This window comes from Ranitomeya imitator, chromosome 1 (genome assembly GCF_032444005.1).
Source record: "Ranitomeya imitator isolate aRanImi1 chromosome 1, aRanImi1.pri, whole genome shotgun sequence".
In the NCBI taxonomy this organism is placed as follows: Eukaryota; Metazoa; Chordata; class Amphibia; order Anura; family Dendrobatidae; genus Ranitomeya; species Ranitomeya imitator.
The window spans coordinates 134,369,745-134,392,550 of record NC_091282.1 but is presented as its reverse complement, the minus strand read 5'-3'; the positions used below and the strand labels follow the sequence as shown (position 1 = coordinate 134,392,550).

Below are 22,806 nucleotides of genomic sequence, written 5' to 3'. Positions count from 1 at the left end.
TCTTACAACCCATTAGATTTGGTTTTTCCTTCCTTCGATAAGACTTGAGAGACTCACACCAATCTTGAGAATAAAGGATCTGAAGAGATGGAATAACGTGATGATTCTTTCACAGTCTTTCCCTGCACTTTGTCAATTTTAGTTGGGTGTCCAGAACTATATTGTTTATTAAAAACTTCGAAGGGACTCCAGAAATAAATTAGGCATCTTCTTTTCTGAGATTGGTCAGGGATGCAATAATGGAATCCAAACTCATCACAAAGTCGTGGCAAATCCAAGAGATCCTTATTTAGTTGTTTCTCTTTCCTAAACACTCTTTAGATTTGATTTCATGAGCATTATAGAAACATGTCTCGTCAGAACTAGTTAAACATAACACCCACAACAAACCCTGGGGCATTGTGTGTCTGCAATAGAATAAATGGTGCTGGAATAAAAAAACAAGTACGGGGCACAGCTATACTTGGCGTCCGTGCCAACAGCAAAGCAAAAATAAGGTTTTTTTTCCAAAAGTGGACAATTAGTGCTTGCATACTATATCGGAGCATGTGGACATCATTCTGAAACAACTCCCCTCTACTAGTGAGAGAAAGTCACTCTAAATGTACAAAGACTCAATGCTGCTATGTGTTACATCTTAGTTTTACCACTTAAGGATCGAGACACTTTATATGTCAATGACTGAGCCTCATTTTTTAAAATCTGACCAGCGTGACTTTTTGAGATAGTAACTCTAGAAAGCTTTAACATATCCCAATGATTCTATTTTTTGTGGCATATTGTACTTCATGATAGTTGTATATTTTGATTGATATGAGTCCATCAATGAAGAAAAGAAGAGGCAGCACTCACCGATCCTTCCGAGACAGGTATTTTTATTTGCTTACAATAAAATCTTCACGGCCAGGGGTGCAGATATACAGAGTGCGGCAAGCCTGACAACGGCCGTTTCGCGCCCGACTGGAAGGATCGGTGAGTGCTGCCTCTTCTTTTCTTCGTTGAAGGACTTATTGGCATGTCATTTCAGCTGGAGCACCCTAGATCCGGCAGCCACACTCCTATCGCTGGTGAGCAGGCTCAGCTATTTCCATAAGCAGTGGTGCGGTCAGCTGTGCTTCCTTATGGACTGACATTTTGATTGATATGATTTCAGTTAATTTATAAAAAAAATTGAAAAATTTACAAAAAAAAATTAGAAAATTTAGGGATTTTCAAACTTTGAATTTTCATTCCCTTAAATTAGATAGCTATCCCACACAAATTGGCTAATAAATAACATTTCCTGTATGTCTACTATACAACAACATATTTTTTAAACATAATATGTTTAAAATTTTTTATATTTTTTTTATGAGCAATTTTCCATTTTTTAAATAATTTTTTACAAAACCTACTTTTTTACGGACCACATCACATTTGAATTGATTTTGAGGGGTGGCATGACAGAAAATAACCAAAGGTGACATTATTTAAAAATCTGCACACCTCAAAGTCCTCAAAAACACATTGAAGAAGCTCATTAACCATTCAGGTGCTTCACAGGAATTAAAACAATGTGGAGGAAAAAATGAACATTTTACTTTTAACCACAAAATGTTGTTTCAGCCCCAAATTGTTCATGTTCACAAGGTTAACAAGAGAAATTGGACCATACAAGTTGTTGATACCCCCCAAATGGTGGAAAACTATTGTTTTGGCACACAGCAACACTCGTAAGGGAAGGAGCACCATTTTTCTTTTTAAGTGTAAAATTGTCTGGAATAGACAGTGAACGCCGTGTTGCGTTTGCTGAGCCCCTGATATGCCTAAACAAGGAAAGCCACCACAAGTGACCATATTTTGGAAACTAAATTGCTCAAAGGATTTATCTAGATGTGTGGTGAGCATCTTGAACCCACAGATGCTTCACAGAATTTTAAAACTTTGGACCATGAAAACTAAAACTTAATTTTTTTTCCAAAAATTTTTTTCAGAGCCAAATCAATTTTTTTCATTTTCACAAAAGTAACAGGAGAAAATGGAATAAGTAATTTGCTGTGTAATTTCTTTTGTATACAGTGATACCCCTTATGTGGTCTGAAACCCTAGTTTGGTCACTTGGCAGGACTTGGAAGGAAAGTGCTATTTTATTTTTGGAGTGACAAATTGTTCGGAATAGATTGTGGATGCCATATCGCATTTGGCAATACCCCATATGTGTCTGTTCAGAACTGCTTAGCTACACAGCGAGACTCGGGATGGAGAACAAATTTTCATAGAATTTATCAACTGTTGTAGTGACGATTTTGACTCTTTTCGTGCTTTCCAAAAACAAGCAGCAATGGCTGTTGCTCAGTGAAAATGCAAATCTGCCATTGTAGTGCCTGTTCCTTGTAGTGCCCAGTACATTGTAGTGCTCATATATTGTGCCCAGCTTGTACTTCTGGAGATATGCACCCTGTAAATAGAGTGTGCTCTCCTCACTATGTTAATGCCAGACATGTGGATGTTAACTTCAATTTAGGCACACTGTGGGGCTCAGGGGAAGGTGGAATTTAGATTTGGGAGAGCAGACTTCTTCAGATGGAGCAATGTCATTTTTTAGTCTTTGTGCTGCCAGTAATATTTCTGTTAAGTGGGGACTTGTTTTTTGTGGGTGGAGTAGAAGCTCTTATTCTTGGAATTTTGATGTACAGAGCATATTGGATCAGTTCACATTTATCCTATGCTTTACGTTGAGCACTTCCATCCGGATTTCCATCTAAATCTGCAAAGTAGAATCCCCTGAGGGATTAGTCACTACTAGTCAATAATATGCAGCAGAGATACTCTGGACTCTGGCTTCTGTTTGGTGCTATCCAGCTTTTAAGAGGTGTACACCACCAGATCATAGGCCAGATGGAGTCCACAATGCCTCCATCTGCTTCATTATAGGGAATCTTCCCTCGGGGGTTCCATTGGAATCACGTATTGTAGAGATTAATATAGAAACCTCGGTGTAAGAGCTGAGTGTAGCGCGCAGGATAAATTTGCGCTGAGGCTTTCTGTGCTCTTTGAGAGGCAGAATGAACAAATCAGCAGCAGGAGGAGAATAAGTTTTATTTATTTTTTATGCTATTCCTCTTGCGATCTAAGTGATTAGATAAGTTTATTATTCTAGTCGGTGCGATTACAGCGATATCATTTGTTTAGTTTTTTTATTTTTGGCTGCTTTCACACACTAAAATACCTTTTTTTTTACAAAAGCAAATTTTTGCAATATTTTAAGAGCTAAAATTTTTCAATATTTCTGCCTACAAAGTTGTGAGGGCTTGCTTTTTGCATGACGAGTTGACATTTTCATTGGTACCATTTTCTGGTACACAGCATTTTTTTATCGCTTTCTATTCCGATTTTTGGGAGGCAGAATGCACAATAAGCAGCAATTCAGGAATTGTCGTCTGAGGACTTCTTTTATGCTACTCATCGTGTTGTAAAAGTGAAAAGGCAGCTTTATCGAGTCAGTACGATTATAATGATACATTATTAATATCTTTTCTTTAGTTTTGCTGCTTTTATACAATAAAAGCAACTTTATACAAATAATATTGTTTTTGCACATATGTATTCTGAGTGCTATAACTGTCACGATAATGTACAAAATGCAATATTATTATTAGTTTTCCCTGAGAGCACAACATGGTGGGCCTTTGTCCCCCCTTGTCTCTGTTTCTGTTTACTGAGATGTGTATGTGTAGATCCCAAACCCCTCATGCCCCTGCCAGAAGAATTTTTATTGCTCACTCTCCCCGCTCCCATCTAGAATCAGCTAGAACTGGTATAGAATGTCTCTAAAGACAGGAAGTCCTTTGTTCCATTATAATAAGATATTGGGCCAACGACTCAGGCTAGGAAAATAATGAGTCCATTTTGCGAATCTCCATCGGCGGATCTGCCAAACACTGTAAGTGCGAGCCTTTAACCCCTTCATGACCTTGGGATTTTTCGTTTTTCCGTGTTCGTTTTTCACTCCCCTCCTTCCCAGAGCCATAACTTTTTTATTTTTCCGTCCATTTGGCCATGTGAGGGCTTATTTTTTGCGGGACGAGTTGTACTTTTGAACGACATCATTGGTTTTAGCATGTCGTGTACTAGAAAATGGGAAAAAAATTCCAAGTGCGGTGAAATTGCAAAAAAAGTGCAATCCCACACTTGTTTTTTGTTTGGCTTTTTTGCTAGGTTCACTAAATGCTAAAACTGACCTGCCATTATGATTCTCCAGGTCAGTATGAGTTCATATACACCTAACATGACTAGGTTATTTTTTATCTAAGTAGTGAAAAAAAATTCCAAACTTTGCTAAAAAAACAAAACAAAATTGCGCCATTTTCCGATACTCGTAGCGTCTCCATTTTTCGTGATCTGGGGTCGGTTGAGGGCTTATTTTTTGCGTGCCGCGATGACGTTTTTAATGATAGCATTTGGGTGCAGATACGTTCTTTTGATCACCCGTTATTGCATTTTAATGCAATATCGCGGCAACCTAAAAAACGTAATTCTGGCGTTTTGAATTTTTTTCTCGCTACGCTGTTTAGCCATCAGTTAAAGCTTTTTTTTAGTTGATAGATCGGGCGATTCTGAGCGTGGCGATACCACATATGTGTAGATTTGATTTTTTTTTTATTGATTTATTTTGATTGGGGCGAAAGGGGGGTGATTTAAACTTTTATATTTTTTTTATTTTTTTCACATTTTTTTAACTTTTTTTTTTTTACTTTTGCCATGCTTCAATAGCCTCCATGGGAGGCTAGAAGCAGGCACAACTCGATCGCCTCTGCTACATAGCAGCGATCTGCTGATCGCTGCTATGTAGCAGAAATGGAGGTGTGCTGTGAGCGCCGACCACAGGGTGGCGCTCACAGCAACCGGTGATCAGTAACCATAGAGGTCTCTAGGACCTCTATGGTTACCATCCTGATGCATCGCCGACCCCCGATCATGTGATGGGGGTCGGCGATGACGTCATTTCTGGCCGTCCGGCCGGAAGCGGTAGTTAAATGCCGCTGTCTGCGTTTGACAACGGCATTTAACTAGTTAATAGGTGCGGGCAGATCGCGATTCTGCCTGCACCTATTACGGGCACATGTCAGCTGTTCAAAACAGCTGACATGTCCCGGCTTTGATGCGGGCTCACCGCGGAGCCCTGCATCAAAGCAGGGGATCTGACCTCGGACGTACTATCCCGTCCGAGGTCAGAAAGGGGTTAATTCCAACAGGTACCAAAATACGGATTTCTCCGGAACTATGTGTCCCAACTAGGACAAATTTGGTTTCATTAGAAAGCCAATTTTAAAATAAGATGAATGTTGGGTGTGTTATGATTCTGACATGTTCGGGAACGAAAATACAAGAATTATAAGAATTGTTGGAGAAAACTGTACAGCTGAGGAGAGGGGAGGGCGATGTTAACTCAACCCCTTTAGTGATGTCACGAGGCTGCAGTTTTTACATTGCTGCACTTCACCCAAGCCTTGAGTCTTACCTGAGGAGCTGTTGCTATCCAGACCCGCTGATGCACTGGGACATTTGCGGTCCTGCCTGCCAGCATAGTTTTGCCTGAAATGACCTGAGAACATGTGAGTTTTACCTTTTCTCATTTAATCCCGTTATTTTATAATTACCTTGTACATATTTTCAATTGTCTCATTTTGTAACAACTTTATATACCTTCTTTTATAAACACTGCCTTAACCCCTTTCTGACATTAGATGTACTATCCCGTCGAGGTGGGGTGGGCCCTTATGACCACAGATGGGATAGTACGTCATACGCGATCGGCCGCGCTCACGGGGGGAGTGTGGCCGATCGCGGCCGGGTGTCGCAGCTGACATCCGGCACTATGTGCCAGGAGTTGTCACGGACTGCTCCCGGCACATTAACCTCCGGCACACTGCGATCAAACATGATCGTGATGTGCCGGCGGTACAGGGAAGCATCGCGCAGGGAGAAGGCTCCCTGCGGGCTTCCCTGAGCCCCCCGCAGCAACGTGATGTGATCGCGTTGCTGCGAGGGTCTCCTTACCTCCCTCCGTGTAGCAGGCCCAGATCCAAGATGTCCACGGCATCCGGGTCCTGCAGGGAGGGAGGTGGCTTACCAAGTGCCTGCTCAGAGCAGGCGCTTGGTAAGGCTGCAGTGCTCTGAGACAGATCGCTGATTTGACAGAGTGCTGTGTGAACTGTCAGATCAACGATCTGTGATGTCCCCCCTGGGACAAAGTAAAAAAGTAAAAAAAAATTTTTCCAAATGTGTAAAAAAAAAAAAAAATCCTAAATATTGAAAAAAAAATATATATATTATTCCCATAAATACATTTCTTTATCTAAACAAAAAAAAAACAATAAAAGTACACATATTTAGTATCGCTGCGTCCGTAACGGCGCGACCTATAAAACTGGCCCACTACATAACCCCTTCAGTAAACACCGTAAGAAGAAAAAAAAAAAAACGAGGCAAAAAACAACGCTTTATTACCATACCGTGGAACAAAAAGTGGAATAACACGCGATCAAAAAGACAGATATAAATAACCATGGTACCGCTGAAAACGTCATCTTGTCCCGCAAAAACGAGCCGCCATACAGCATCATCAGCAAAAAAATAAAAAAGTTATAGTCCTGAGAATAAAGCGATGCCATAATTATTTTTTCTATAAAATAGTTTTTATCGTATAAAAGCGCCAAAACATAAAAAAAATATAAATGAGGTGCCGCTGTAATCATACTGACCCAAAGAATAAAACTGCTTTATCAATTTTACCAAACGCGAAATGGTATAAGCACCTCCTCCAAAAGAAATTCAAGAATACATAGTAACATAGTAACATAGTTAGTAAGGCCGAAAAAAGACATTTGTCCATCCAGTTCAGCCTATATTCCATCATAATAAATCCCCAGATCTACGTCCTTCTACAGAACCTAATAATTGTATGATACAATATTGTTCTGCTCCAGGAAGACATCCAGGCCTCTCTTGAACCCCTCGACTGAGTTCGCCATCACCACCTCCTCAGGCAAGCAATTCCAGATTCTCACTGCCCTAACAGTAAAGAATCCTCTTCTATGTTGGTGGAAAAACCTTCTCTCCTCCAGACGCAAAGAATGCCCCCTTGTGCCCGTCACCTTCCTTGGTATAAACAGATCCTCAGCGAGATATTTGTATTGTCCCCTTATATACTTATACATGGTTATTAGATCGCCCCTCAGTCGTCTTTTTTCTAGACTAAATAATCCTAATTTCGCTAATCTATCTGGGTATTGTAGTTCTCCCATCCCCTTTATTAATTTTGTTGCCCTCCTTTGTACTCTCTCTAGTTAGCTGGTTTTTGGTCATTCTGCCTCACAAAAATCGGAATAAAAAGCGATCAAAAAATGTCACATGCCCGAAAATGTTACCAATAAAAACGTCAACTCGTCCCGCAAAAAACAAGACCTCACAAGACTCTGTGGACCAAAATATGGAAAAATTATAGCTCTCAAAATGTGGTAACGCAAAAAATATTTTTTGCAATAAAAAGCATCTTTCAGTGTGTGACGGCTACCAATCATAAAAATCTGCTAAAAAAACCGCTATAAAAGTAAATCAAACCCCCCTTTATCACCCTCTTAGTTAGAGAAAAATTAAAAAAATGTGTTTATTTCCATTTTCCCATTATGGCTAGGGATAGGGCTAGGGTTAGGGCTAGGGTTAGGTTTAGGGCTAGGGTTAGGGCTAGGGTTAGGGTTAGGGTTAGGGCTAGGGTTAGGGTTAGGGCTATGGTTAGGGCTAGGGTTAGGGTTAGGTTTGGGGCTAGGGTTAAGGCTACAGTTAGGGTTGGGGCTAAAGTTAGGGTTAGGGTTGGGGCTAAAGTTACGGTTAGGGTTTAGATTACATTTACAGTTGGGAATAGGGTTGGGATTAGGGATAGGGGTGTGTCAGGGTTAGAAGTGTGGTTAGGGTTACTGTTGGGATTAGGGTTAGGGGTGTGTTTGGATTAGGGTTTCAGTTATAATTGGGGGGTTTCCACTGTTTAGGCACATCAGGGGCTCTCCAAACGTGACATGGTGTCCGATCTCAATTCCAGCCAATTCTGCGTTGAAAAAATAAAACAGTGCTCCTTCCCTTCCGTGCTCTCCCGTGTGCCCAAACAGGGGTTTACCCCCACATATGGGGTATCAGCGTACTCAGGACAAATAGGACAACAACTTTTGGGGTCCTATTTCTTCTCTTACCCTTGGGAAAATAAAAAATTGGGGGTGAAAAGATAATTTTTGTGAAAAAATATGATTTTCTATTTTTACGGTTCTGCATTATAAACTTCTGTGAAGCACTTGGTGGGTCAAAGTGCTCACCACACCTCTAGATAAAATGCTTAGGGGGTCTACTTTCCAAAATAGTGTCACTTGTGGGGGGTTTCAATGTTTAGGCACATCAGTGACTCTCCAAACGCAACATGGCGTCCCATCTCAATTTTTGTCAATTTTGCATTGAAAAGTCAAACGGCGCTCCTTCCCTTCCGAGCTCTCCCATACGCCCATACAGTGGTTTACCCCTACATATGGAGTATCAGTGTACTCAGGACAAATTGTACAACAACTTTTGGGGTCCAATTTCTTCTCTTACCTTTGGGAAAATAAAAAATTGGGGGCAAAAATATAATTTTTGTGAAAAAATATGATTTTTTATTTTTACGGTTCTGCATTATAAACTTCTGTGAAGCACTTGGTGGGTCAAAGTGCTCACCACACCTCTAGATAAGTTCCTTAGGGGGTCTACTTTCCAAAATGGTGTCACTTGTGGGGGGTTTCAATGTTTAGGCACATCAGTGGCTCTCCAAACGCAACATGGTGTCCCATCTCGATTCCAGTAAATTTTGCATTGAAAAGTCCAAGCTCTGTCATGCGCCCAAACAGTGGTTTACCCCCACATATGGGGTATCGGTGTACTCAGGACAAATTGTAAAACAACTTTTGGGGTCCATTTTCTCCTGTTACCCTTGGTAAAATAAAACAAATTGGAGCTGAAATAAATTATTTGTGAAAAAAAGTTAAATGTTCATTTTTATTTAAACATTCCAAAAATTCCTGTGAAGCACCAGAAGGGTTAATAAACTTCTTGAATATGGTTTTGAGCACCTTGAGGGGTGCAGTTTTTAGAATGGTGTCAGACTTCATTATTTTCTATCATATAGACCCCTCAAAATGACTTCAAATGAGATGTGGTACCTAAAAAAAAATGGTGTAAAAATGAGAAATTGCTGGTCAACTTTTAACCCTTATAACTCCCTAAAAAAAAAATTTTGGTTCCAAAATTGTGCTGATGTAAAGTAGACATGTGGGAAATGTTACTTATTAAGTATTTTGTGTGACATATCTCTGTGATTTAATTGGATAAAAATTCAAAGTTGGAAAATTGCGAAATTTTCAAAATTTTTGCCAAATTTCCATTTTTTTCACAAAGAAACGCAGGTACTATCAAATAATTTTTACCACTATCATGAATGACAATATGTCACGAGAAAACAGTGTCAGAATCACTGGGATCCGTTGAAGCGTTCCAGAGTTATAACCTCATAAAGGGACAGTGGTCAGAATTGTAAAAATTGGCCCGGTCATTAACATGCAAACCACCCTTGGGGGTAAAGGGGTTAATCTTTCGGAGTAAAATATTTAAACTACTAGTTTTCATTCTTCCTGCTCTAAAACGTACCCTAAGCCCTCTGAAGGGAATTACGCTACTGTTTTGGGTTAGCTTCGGACCCGTTAATCGAAGCTGGTGGCAGCATACCTTGTTCTGTGCCTTTGGGAGTCGTTGTAGCAATGGTGGCATTGATAATTATTGTTCCTGCCTGAGTGGGAGAAGTTATATCGCCTCGCTGCAGCGTGCCCAATAGCCAGTACATAGCAGGCAGCCTTTCTGGTGACTAATTACCCTAGGTGCAGTACCTAATCTGACCTGATGGTAAGGGGGCGCCAGAGAGCTGCAAGTTTTTAAGCGGAACTGTAACATATACATAAATCCCTGCAGTTCGGGTTATATTGCAGAGCAGTGGGATAACTAAAATAAGCCCCTGCGGTAAACTAAGAGGTCAATAGCCTTATGTGTGTTTTCATCGCATTGTAGCAGTGGAGGGATAACTAAGATACGCCCCCTGCACATGTGATAGCCGTCTGTTGGCCTAATGTCACCCCAATACGTGACGAAGGGGGGACAGTCATGGTATGAATCGTGACAATAACTTTTTTTATTTTTCCGCTGATTGAGCTGTTTTTCGCGGGCCAAGATTATGTTTTCAGCAATACAATTTTTATTCACATTTTTCTTTTTTATTGCATTTTATTCTACATTTTTTCCCAGCAGTATGATAAAAACCATAGATTTTTTTCAATATTTTTTTTTTGTTTTGCGCCATTCACTGTAGGGGTTAACTAGTTTGCCAGTTTTATAGGTTATGTTGCTCTGGATGAGACAACACAAACTATGTGTGCTTTTTATGTTTATTTTTACATAAATATGTGTATTTGTATTTATTGATGTAATATTTTTTGCTTTTCATTTTGTATTTATATTATATTTAAAAATAATGTTTTTCAATCTTCCTAACTTTTTAAAACTTTTTTACTTACTCTCTCTATGGAAATTTAACTTTTAGTACTCTGATGACTGGTATCATGCATTATAAGGGTATGTGCACACGTATCCCGGAGGACTGCGCATTTTTCCGTAGCGGATTTTGAAAAACCGCAGTTCAAAACCACTGCGGTTTTTACTGCGGATTTATCGCGGTTTCTTCTGCGGGTTCTAATGCGGGTTTACACCTGCAGTTTCCTATTGGAGCAGGTGTAAACCCGCAGTGGAATCCACAGAAAGAATTGACATGCTGCGGAATATAAACCGCTGCGTTTCCACGTGTTTTTTTCCGCAGCATGTGCACTGCGGTTTTCATTCCCCGTAAGTGTACAATGTACTCTAAACTCATGGGAAACCGCTGCGGACCCGCAGCTGCGGAAACGCTGCGGATCCGCAGCATGTGCACATAGCCTCATGCATCAGCAGTGCAATACATGAGACCTTTGATATTACAAAGTCAGGACACCTGCTACACCCTGCCTACGGCTGGGTCTCAATGGCCACATATCTGGCACACCAGGAGATCATTTACTGATCATCAGCTCCAAGTGATTTCATTGCGGGGGTGAAAAAGGCCAAATATTGCAATTGCTATCATTTGCAGAAACTGGAAAATTAATCAGACAGGTGCATGTAAATATATGTACTTGTAAATATGGTGCCATTATCTGAAAAATCTAGTGGATCTTAGGTTTTAATTCCAGTGGAGCGGTGAACTAGTGATAATCAGATCTGAGCTAATAACACACACTCTGCATTCATTCTTAATTTGTACAACAGATGAGTGTAACAACAAAATCTATAATAAGAAAAATATTCAAAACAATACATATAAAATTTTCAGTAACGTGAACTTATTCTACTGTTTTTTTGTTAAATTACTACTGTAGCTGTAAACATTTGTGAAGCACAGACCACTTCTCCAGCTCCGACCATGACTCCAGCTCTGACCATGACTCCAGCTCCGACCACAACGTCAGCTTCAACAACGACTCCAGCTCCAACCACGACTCCAGCTCCAACCACTACTCCAGCTCCAACCACCACTCCAGCTCAAACCACGACTCCCACTCCGAACACCACTCCAGCTCGGACCACTACTCCACCACCAACCACCACTTCACCTCCGACCACTATTCCAGCTCTGACTACGACTCCAGCTCTGATCACGACTCCAACTCCAACCATCACTCCAGCTCCAACCACCACTCCACCTCCAACCACCACTCCAGCTCCAACGACCACTCTGGCTCCAACCACCACTTCAGCTCCAACTAGGACTCCTGCTCCAACCACGGCTCCAGCTCCATCCACCAATCCAGCTCCATCCACCACTCAACCTCCAACCACCACTCCAACTCAAATCACCACTCCACCTCCAACCACCACTTCAGCTCCAACCACTTCCCCTCCAAACATGACTCCAGATCCAACCACAACTCAAGCTCCAACCATGACTCCACCTCCAACTCTTACTCCAGCTCCCACCACCACAAAAGCTCCAACGACCACTCCACCTCACACAACCACTCCAGCTCCAACCACCACTCCAGCTCCAACCACCACTCCATCTCCAACCACCACTCCAGCTCCAACCACAACTCTAGCTCCAACCACCACTCCATCTCCAACCACCACTCCAGCTCCAACCAACACTCCAACCACCACTCCAGCTCCAACCACCACTCCATTTCCAACCACCACTCCAGCTCCAAACACCACTTCAACTTCAACCAACCCTCCATCTCCAACCACCACTCCAGCTCCAACCACAACTCTAGCTCCAACCACCACTCCATCTCCAACCACCACTCCAGCTCCAACCACCACTCCAGCTCAAACCACCACTCCACCTCCAACCACCACTCCAGCACGAACCACCACTCCACCTCCAACCACCACTCCAGCTCCAACCACCACTCCACTTCCAACCACAACTCAAGCTCCAACCACGACTCCTGCTCCAACCAGCTCTCCACCTCCAACCACCACTTCAGCTCAAACTACCACTACATCTCCTACCACCACTCCACTTCCAACCACAACTTCAGCTACAACCACGACTCAAGCTCCAACCACGACTCCAGCTCCAACCACCACTTCAGCTCCAACCACAACTTCAGCTCCAACCACGACTCAAGCTCCAACCACGACTCCAGCTCCAACCACCACTCCACCTCCAACCACCACTCCACCTCAAACCACAACTCCACCTCCAACCATGATTCCAGCTCCAACCACCACTCCAACTCCAACCACCACTTCAGTACCAACCACTATTCCACCTGCATTCACCACTCTACTTCCAAAAACCACTCCACCTCCAACCAACAATCCATCTGAAACCACCACTGCAGCTCCAACCACCACTCAAGCTCCAACTACCACTACAGCCCCAACCACCACTCCACCTGCAACCACTACTCCAGCTCCAACCACCACTCCACCTTCAACCACCACTCCAGCTTCAACCACGACTCCAGCTCCAACCACCACTCCAGCTCCAACCAACACTCCACTTTCAACCACCACTCCACCTCCAACCACAACTCCATATCTAACCACCACTCCACCTCCAACCACAAGTCCAGCTCAAACTTCCACTCCACCTCAAACCACCACTCCAGCTCAAACCACAACTCCAGCTCCAACCACCACTCCAGTTCCAACCACAACTCCACCTCCAACCACCAATCCAGCTCCAACCACAACTTCAGCTCCATTCACAACTCCACCTCCAACCACCACTCCACCTCCAACCACCACTCCACCTCCAACCACCACTCCATCTCCTACCACCACTCCACTTCCAACCACAACTTCAGCTACAACCACGACTCAAGCTCCAACCATGACTCCAGTTCCAACCACCACTCCACTTCCAACCACACCTTCAGCTACAACCACGACTCAAGCGCCAACCACGACTCCAGCTCCAACTACGACTCCAGCTCCAACCACCACTCCACCTCCAACCACCACTCCACCTCAAACCACAACTCCACCTCCAACCATGATTCCAGCTCCAACCACCACCCCAGCTCCAACCACCACTTCAGCACCAACCACTATTCCACCTCCATCCACCACTCCAGTTCCAACCACAACTCCACCTCCAACCACCAATCCAGCTCCAACCACAACTTCAGCTCCATTCACAACTCCACCTCCAACCACCACTCCACCTCCAACCACCACTCCACCTCCAACCACCACTCCATCTCCTACCACCACTCCACTTCCAACCACAACTTCAGCTACAACCACGACTCAAGCTCCAACCATGACTCCAGTTCCAACCACCACTCCACTTCCAACCACACCTTCAGCTACAACCACGACTCAAGCGCCAACCACGACTCCAGCTCCAACTACGACTCCAGCTCCAACCACCACTCCACCTCCAACCACCACTCCACCTCAAACCATAACTCCACCTCCAACCATGATTCCAGCTCCAACCACCACCCCAGCTCCAACCACCACTTCAGCACCAACCACTATTCCACCTCCATCCACCACTCTACTTCCAACCACCACTCCACCTCCAACCAACAATCCACCTGAAACCACCACTGCAGCTCCAATCACCACTCAAGCTCCAACTACCACTACAGCCCCAACCACCACTCCACCTGCAACCACTACTCTAGCTCCAACCACCACTCCACCTTCAACCACCACTTCAGCTTCAACCACGACTCCAGCTGAAACCACGACTCCAGCTCCAACCAACACTCCATTTTCAACCACCACTCCACCTCCAACCACAACTCCAGATCTAACCACCACTCCACCTCCAACCACAAGTCCAGCTCCAACCACCACTCCACCTCAAACCACCACTCCAGCTCAAACCACGACTCCAGCTCCAACCACCACTCAAGCTCCATCCATCACTTCAGCTCCAACGACCACTCCACCTCAAACCACCACTCCAGCTCCAACCACCACTCCAGTTTCAACGATCACTCCACCTCCATTAACGACTCCACCGCCAACCACCACTCCACCTCCAACCACGACTGCAGCTCCAACCACAACTTCAGCTCCAACTACGACACCAGCTCCAACCACCACCTCAGCTTCAACCACCACTCCACCTCCAACCACCACTCCACCTCCAACTACGACTCCATCTCCAATCACCACTACAGCTCTACCCACCACTCCAGTTCCAACCACAACTCCACCTCCAACCACCAATCCAGCTCCAACCACAACTTCAGCTCCATTCACAACTCCACCCACAACCACCACTCCACCTCCAACCACCACTCCATCTCCTACCACCACTCCACTTCCAACCACAACTTCAGCTACAACCACGACTCAAGCTCCAACCACGACTCCAGCTCCAACCACCACTTCACTTCCAACCACAACTCCAGCTCCAACCACGACTCCAGCTCCAACCACCACTCCACCTCCAACCACCACTCCACCTCAAACCACAACTCCACCTCCAACCATGATTCCAGCTCAAACCACCACTCCAGCTCCAACCACCACTTCAGCACCAACCACTATTCCACCTCCATCCACCACTCTACTTCCAACCACCACTCCACCTCTAACCAACAATCCACCTGAAACCACCACTGCAGCTCCAACCACCACTCAAGTTCAAACTACCACTACAGCCCCAACCACCACTCTACCTGCAACCATTACTCCAGCTCCAACCACCACTCCACCTTCAACCACCACTCCAGCTTCAACCACGACTCCAGCTGAAACCACAACACCAGCTCCAACCACCACTCCAGCTCCAACCATCACTCCACTTTCAAATACCACTCCAGCTCCAACCACAACTCCAGATCTAACCACCACTCCATCTCCAACCACAAGTCCAGCTCCAACCACCACTCCACCTCAAACCACCACTCCACCTCAAACCACCACTCCAGCTCAAACCACAACTCCAGCTCCAACCACCACTCCAGTTCCAACCACAACTCCACCTCCAACCACCAATCCAGCTCCAACCACAACTTCAGCTCCATTCACAACTCCACCTCCAACCACCACTCCACCTCCAACCACCACTCCACCTCCAACCACCACTCCATCTCCTACCACCACTCCACTTCCAACCACAACTTCAGCTACAACCACGACTCAAGCTCCAACCATGACTCCAGTTCCAACCACCACTCCACTTCCAACCACACCTTCAGCTACAACCACGACTCAAGCGCCAACCACGACTCCAGCTCCAACTACGACTCCAGCTCCAACCACCACTCCACCTCCAACCACCACTCCACCTCAAACCACAACTCCACCTCCAACCATGATTCCAGCTCCAACCACCACCCCAGCTCCAACCACCACTTCAGCACCAACCACTATTCCACCTCCATCCACCACTCCAGTTCCAACCACAACTCCACCTCCAACCACCAATCCAGCTCCAACCACAACTTCAGCTCCATTCACAACTCCACCTCCAACCACCACTCCACCTCCAACCACCACTCCACCTCCAACCACCACTCCATCTCCTACCACCACTCCACTTCCAACCACAACTTCAGCTACAACCACGACTCAAGCTCCAACCATGACTCCAGTTCCAACCACCACTCCACTTCCAACCACACCTTCAGCTACAACCACGACTCAAGCGCCAACCACGACTCCAGCTCCAACTACGACTCCAGCTCCAACCACCACTCCACCTCCAACCACCACTCCACCTCAAACCATAACTCCACCTCCAACCATGATTCCAGCTCCAACCACCACCCCAGCTCCAACCACCACTTCAGCACCAACCACTATTCCACCTCCATCCACCACTCTACTTCCAACCACCACTCCACCTCCAACCAACAATCCACCTGAAACCACCACTGCAGCTCCAATCACCACTCAAGCTCCAACTACCACTACAGCCCCAACCACCACTCCACCTGCAACCACTACTCTAGCTCCAACCACCACTCCACCTTCAACCACCACTTCAGCTTCAACCACGACTCCAGCTGAAACCACGACTCCAGCTCCAACAAACACTCCATTTTCAACCACCACTCCACCTCCAACCACAACTCCAGATCTAACCACCACTCCACCTCCAACCACAAGTCCAGCTCCAACCACCACTCCACCTCAAACCACCACTCCAGCTCAAACCACGACTCCAGCTCCAACCACCACTCAAGCTCCATCCATCACTTCAGCTCCAACGACCACTCCACCTCAAACCACCACTCCAGCTCCAACCACCACTCCAGTTTCAACGATCACTCCACCTCCATTAACGACTCCACCGCCAACCACCACTCCACCTCCAACCACGACTGCAGCTCCAACCACAACTTCAGCTCCAACTACGACACCAGCTCCAACCACCACCTCAGCTTCAACCACCACTCCACCTCCAACCACCACTCCACCTCCAACTACGACTCCATCTCCAATCACCACTACAGCTCTACCCACCACTCCAGTTCCAACCACAACTCCACCTCCAACCACCAATCCAGCTCCAACCACAACTTCAGCTCCATTCACAACTCCACCCACAACCACCACTCCACCTCCAACCACCACTCCATCTCCTACCACCACTCCACTTCCAACCACAACTTCAGCTACAACCACGACTCAAGCTCCAACCACGACTCCAGCTCCAACCACCACTTCACTTCCAACCACAACTCCAGCTCCAACCACGACTCCAGCTCCAACCACCACTCCACCTCCAACCACCACTCCACCTCAAACCACAACTCCACCTCCAACCATGATTCCAGCTCAAACCACCACTCCAGCTCCAACCACCACTTCAGCACCAACCACTATTCCACCTCCATCCACCACTCTACTTCCAACCACCACTCCACCTCTAACCAACAATCCACCTGAAACCACCACTGCAGCTCCAACCACCACTCAAGTTCAAACTACCACTACAGCCCCAACCACCACTCTACCTGCAACCATTACTCCAGCTCCAACCACCACTCCACCTTCAACCACCACTCCAGCTTCAACCACGACTCCAGCTGAAACCACAACACCAGCTCCAACCACCACTCCAGCTCCAACCATCACTCCACTTTCAAATACCACTCCACCTCCAACCACAACTCCAGATCTAACCACCACTCCATCTCCAACCACAAGTCCAGCTCCAACCACCACTCCACCTCAAACCACCACTCCAGCTCAAACCACAACTCCAGCTCCAACCACCACCCCAGCTCCATCCACCACTTCAGCTCCAACCACCACTCCACCTCAAACCACACCTCAAACCACCTCTCCAGCTCCAACCACCACTCCAGTTTCAACCATCACTCCAACTCCAACCACCACTCCAGCTCCAACCACCACTCCACCACCAACCACAATTCATGCTGAAACCATCACTCCAGCTCCAAGCACCACTCCAGCTCCAACCACCACTCCACCTCACACCACCACTCCAGCTCCAACCACCACTCCAGCTCCAACCACCACTTCAGCTCCAACCACCACTCCACCTCAAACCACCTCTCCAGCTCCAACCACCACTCCAGCTCCAACCACCACTCCAACTCCAACCATCACTCCACCTCCAACCACAACTAAAGCTGAAACCATAACTCCAGCTCCAACTGCCACTCCAGCACCAACCACAACTCCAGCTCCAACCACCCCTCCACCTCCAACCACCCCTCCACCTCCAACCACCACTCCAGCTCCAACCACCACTCCACCTCAAACCACCACTCCACCTCAAACCACCACTCCAGCTCCAACCACCACTCCAGCTCCATCCACCACTTCAGCTCCAACCACCACTTCACCTCAAACCACCACTTCAGCTCCAACCACCACTCCAGTTCCAACCATCACTCCAGCTCCAACCACCACTCCAGCTCCAACCACCACTCCACCTCCAACCACAATTCAAGCTGAAACCACCTCTCCAGCTCAAACCACCTCTCCAGCTCCAACCACCACTCCACCTCCAACCACGACTGCAGCTCCAACCACGACTTCAGCTCCAACGACGACTTCAGCTCCAACCACCACCTCAGCTTCAACCATCACTCCACTTCCAACCACTACTCCACCTCCAACTACGACTCCATCTCCAATCACCACTCCAGCCCTAACCACCACTCCAGTTCCAACCACAACTCCATCTCCAACCACCATTCCAGTTCCAACCACAACTTCAGCTCCATTCACAACTCCACCTCCAACCACCACTCCACCTCCAACCACTACTCCAGCTACAACCACCATTCTACATCCAACTACGACTCCAGCTCCAACCACAACTTCACCTCCAACCATGACTCCAGCTGCAGCCACCACTCCAGTTCCAACCACAACTCCAGCTCCAACTACCTCTCCAGCTCCAAACTCCACTCCACTTCTCACCACCACTCCAGCTCCAACCACCACTCCACCCCCAACCACCACTCCAGCTCCAACCACGACTCCTGCTGCTCCAACCATAACTTCAGCTCCAACCACCATTCCACTTCCAACTACCACTCCAGCTCCAACCACCGGTCCACCTGCAACCACCACTCCAGCTCCAACCACAACTCCAGCTCCAACAATGACTACAGCTCCAACCATGAATCCAGCTCTAACGCCAACTCCAGCTCCAACCACCACTCTACCTCCAACCACCACACCACCTCCAACCACCACTCCAGCTCCAACCACCACTCCAGCTCAAAACACCACTCCACCTCCAGTCACCACTTCAGCTTCAACCAACACTCCACTTCCAACTACGACTCCACCTCTAACCACGACTTCAGCTCCAACCATGACTCTAGGTCCAACCACCACTCCGTCTCCAACCACCACTCCGTCTCCAACCACCACTCCAACTCCAACTACCACTCCACCTCCAATAACCACTCCAGCTTCAACCACCACTCCACCTCCAACCACCACTACAGCTCCAACCACCACTCCAGCTCCAACCATGACTCCATCTCCAACCACAACTCCATTTCCAACCATGACTCCAGCTTCAACCAGCACTCTAATTCCAACCACCACTCCAGCTTCAACCACCACTTCAGCTCCAACCAGCACTTCACCTCCAACCACCACTCCAGCTCCAACTATGACTCCACCTTCAACCACGACTTCAGCTCCAACAATGACTTCAGCTTTAACCACGACTCTAGCTCCAACCACCACTCCAGTTCCAACCACCAGTCCATCTTCAACCACCACTCCACCTCCAACCACCATTCCAGCCTCTACCATGACTTTAGCTCCAATCACCACTCCATCTCAAACCACCACTCCAGCCCCGACCACCACTCCACCTCCAACTACGTCTCCAGCTCCAACCACGACTCCACCTCCAAGCATGACTCCAGCTTCAACCACCACTCCAATTCCAATCACAACTCCAGTTCCAACCTCCACTCTAGCTACAACCACCACTCCACCTCAAACCACCACTCTGCCTCAAACCACCACTCTGCCTCCAACCACCACTCCACCTCCAACCACCACTCCACCTCCAACCATGACTCCAGCTCCAACCACGACTCCAGCTCCAACTACGACATCAGCTCCAACCACCAGTCCAACTCCAGCCACTACTCCACCTCCAACCACCACTCAAGCCCCAACTACCACTCCACCTCTGAGCACAACTCCAGCTCCAACCACCACTCCTCCTCCAACCACCACTCCAGCCCCAACCACCACTCCACCTCCGAGCACCACTCCAGCTCCAACCACCACTCCATCTCCAACCACCACTTTAGCTCCAACCATGACTCCAGCTCCAACAACCACTCCACCTCCAACCACCACTCAACTTCCAATCACCACTCCAGCCCCAACCACCACTCCACCTCCAACTACGACTCCACTTCCAACAACGACCCCAGCTTCAACCACCACTCTTTTTCCAACCACCACTCCAGCTTCAACCACCACATCAGTTCCAACCAGCACTCCACCTCCAACTACCACTCTAGGTCCAACCATGACTCCAGCTCCAACCACGACTTCAGCTCCAACCACGACTCCATCTCCAACCACCACTCCAGTTCCAGCCACCACTCCATCTCCAAACACCACTCTACCTCCAACCACAATTCCAGCGCCAACCACGACTTCAGCTCCAATCACCACTCCACCTCCAACCACCACTCCAGCTCCAACCACCACTCCACCTCCAACAACAACTTCTGCTCCAACCACGACTCCACCTCCACCCTCGACTCCAGCTTTAACCACCACACCAGTTCCAATCACAACTCCAGTTCCAACCACCACTCTAGCTACAACCAAGACTCCTGCTCCAACTACGACTTCAGCTCCAACCACCAGTCCAACTCCAACCACCACTCCACCTCCAACTACCACTCCAGCCCCAACCACCACTCCACCTCAGAGCACCACTCCAGCTCCAACCACCACTCCACCTTCAACCACAACTCCACCTGCAACCACAACTCCAGCTCCAACCACAACTCCAGCTCCAACCACAACTCTAGCTCCTACCACGACTCCAGCTTCAACCACCACTCCAGCTCCAACGACCACTCCAGCTTCATCCACCTCTCCACCTCCAACTACCACTCCACCTCCAACCACCTCTCCAGCTCCAACCACCACTCATCCTCCAACCACTACTCAACCTCCACCCACCACTCAACCACCAACCACAACTTCACCTTCAGCTATGACTCCACCTCCAACCATGACTCCACCTCCAACCACCACTCAACCTCCACCTTCTACTACACCTCCAACTTCTACTGTAGTATCAACGGCAACTGCAGCTCCAAAAACGACATCAGCTTCAACTACAACTGCAGCTTCAACTACAACTGCTATTCCAGCTTCAACTACTATTTCAGTTCCAGCTACAACTACTGACCAAACTACTACTCCAGCTCCAACAACCACTGCAGCAGTAGCTACTACTTCATTTTCCACTACTACTGCCTCACCAATAACCACTGAATCTATGACTATTGCTGATCCTACTACCAATGCAGTACCAATATTAACGACAATTGCTACTACTTTTACCACTACTGGAGCCCCAACATCTAGTACGTCTACTACTTCAGTTTCAACTGTTACAATAGCTCCTACTTCAGCTTCATCTAACACAACAGCATCCACAGCCACAATCCCTACCACTACTTCTGCAGGTTCAAGTAAAACTGTAACGCCCACAACCACTACAGCATCAACAAATAGTGTCACTATCACTAGCGCTGGAGCCCGAACTACCACGGCTACTTCAGTCACCGGTAAGTGAAATTTTTAATTTGTTTAGAGAGTATATTCCTGTTAACTAAGCATCAAATAGGACATGTCTGTGTTTACTGCATGCTTCTTTATAGAAGTCCAATCAGCAGGTTAAAAGTTGTTGTGAGTTCTGTTTTTGGGCTCCCTCTGGTGGTTACTGATGGTACTGGGTGACTTGTGTTCTCTGCGGTCTCTGGTGTCCACCTGTTCCATCAGGTTATGGGAGTTTCCTATTTAATCTGGCTATTTTGTCATTTCCTCGCCGGCTATCAATGTAATCAGCGTGTCTTTTTACCTCTGCTCCCTGCGTCTGTTATCTTCAGGACAAGCTAAGTTTTGATTTTCCTGTTCCACGTTTTGCTTAATTTTTGTCTTAGTCCAGCTTGCAGATATGTGATTCCTTGCTGCTGGTTGCTCTAGTGGGCTGAAATTACTCCTCATGTTCCATGAGTTGGCACATGAGTTCAAGTAATTTCAGGATGGTTTTTTGAAGGGTTTTTCGCTGACCGCGCAGTTCACTTTTGTATCCTCTGCTATCTAGCTTTAGCGGACCTCATTTTTGCTGATTCTATTTTCATAACTACGTATGTGCTTTCCTCTCATTTCACCGTTATTACATGTGGGGGGCTGCTATTTCTGTGGGGTGTTTCTCTGGAGGCAAGTGAGGTCTGTGTTTCTTCTGATAGGGGAAGTTAATCCTTCGGCTGGCGCGAGACGTCTAGGAATCATCGTAGGCACGTTCCCCGGCTACTGCTAGTTGTGTGTTTAGGTTCAGGATCGCGGTCAGCTCAGGTTCCATCACCCTAGAGCTTGTTTTGTTTTTGTGCTTGTCCTTTTGTGATCCCCTGCCATTGGGATCATGACAAAAAGTATCCAGTTTTTGCAGGTATTTTATTTTATGCTCCCTGCCATTGGGATCATGACAGT

The 22,806-nt window shown here is 46.8% G+C and overlaps 1 protein-coding gene across 1 annotated transcript; it reads left to right on the top strand.

Moving 5' to 3' along the window:
• The first annotated feature begins 11,659 nt into the window (after positions 1–11,659).
• On the top strand, positions 11,660–21,498 carry LOC138657244 (mucin-2-like). Its single transcript, XM_069744943.1, has 2 exons — positions 11,660–19,455; positions 19,512–21,498. Exons 1-2 carry the CDS (start codon positions 12,041–12,043, stop codon positions 21,496–21,498), a joined length of 9,402 nt encoding a protein of 3,133 aa, XP_069601044.1. The 5' UTR covers positions 11,660–12,040.
• Positions 21,499–22,806: the final 1,308 nt, after the last annotated feature.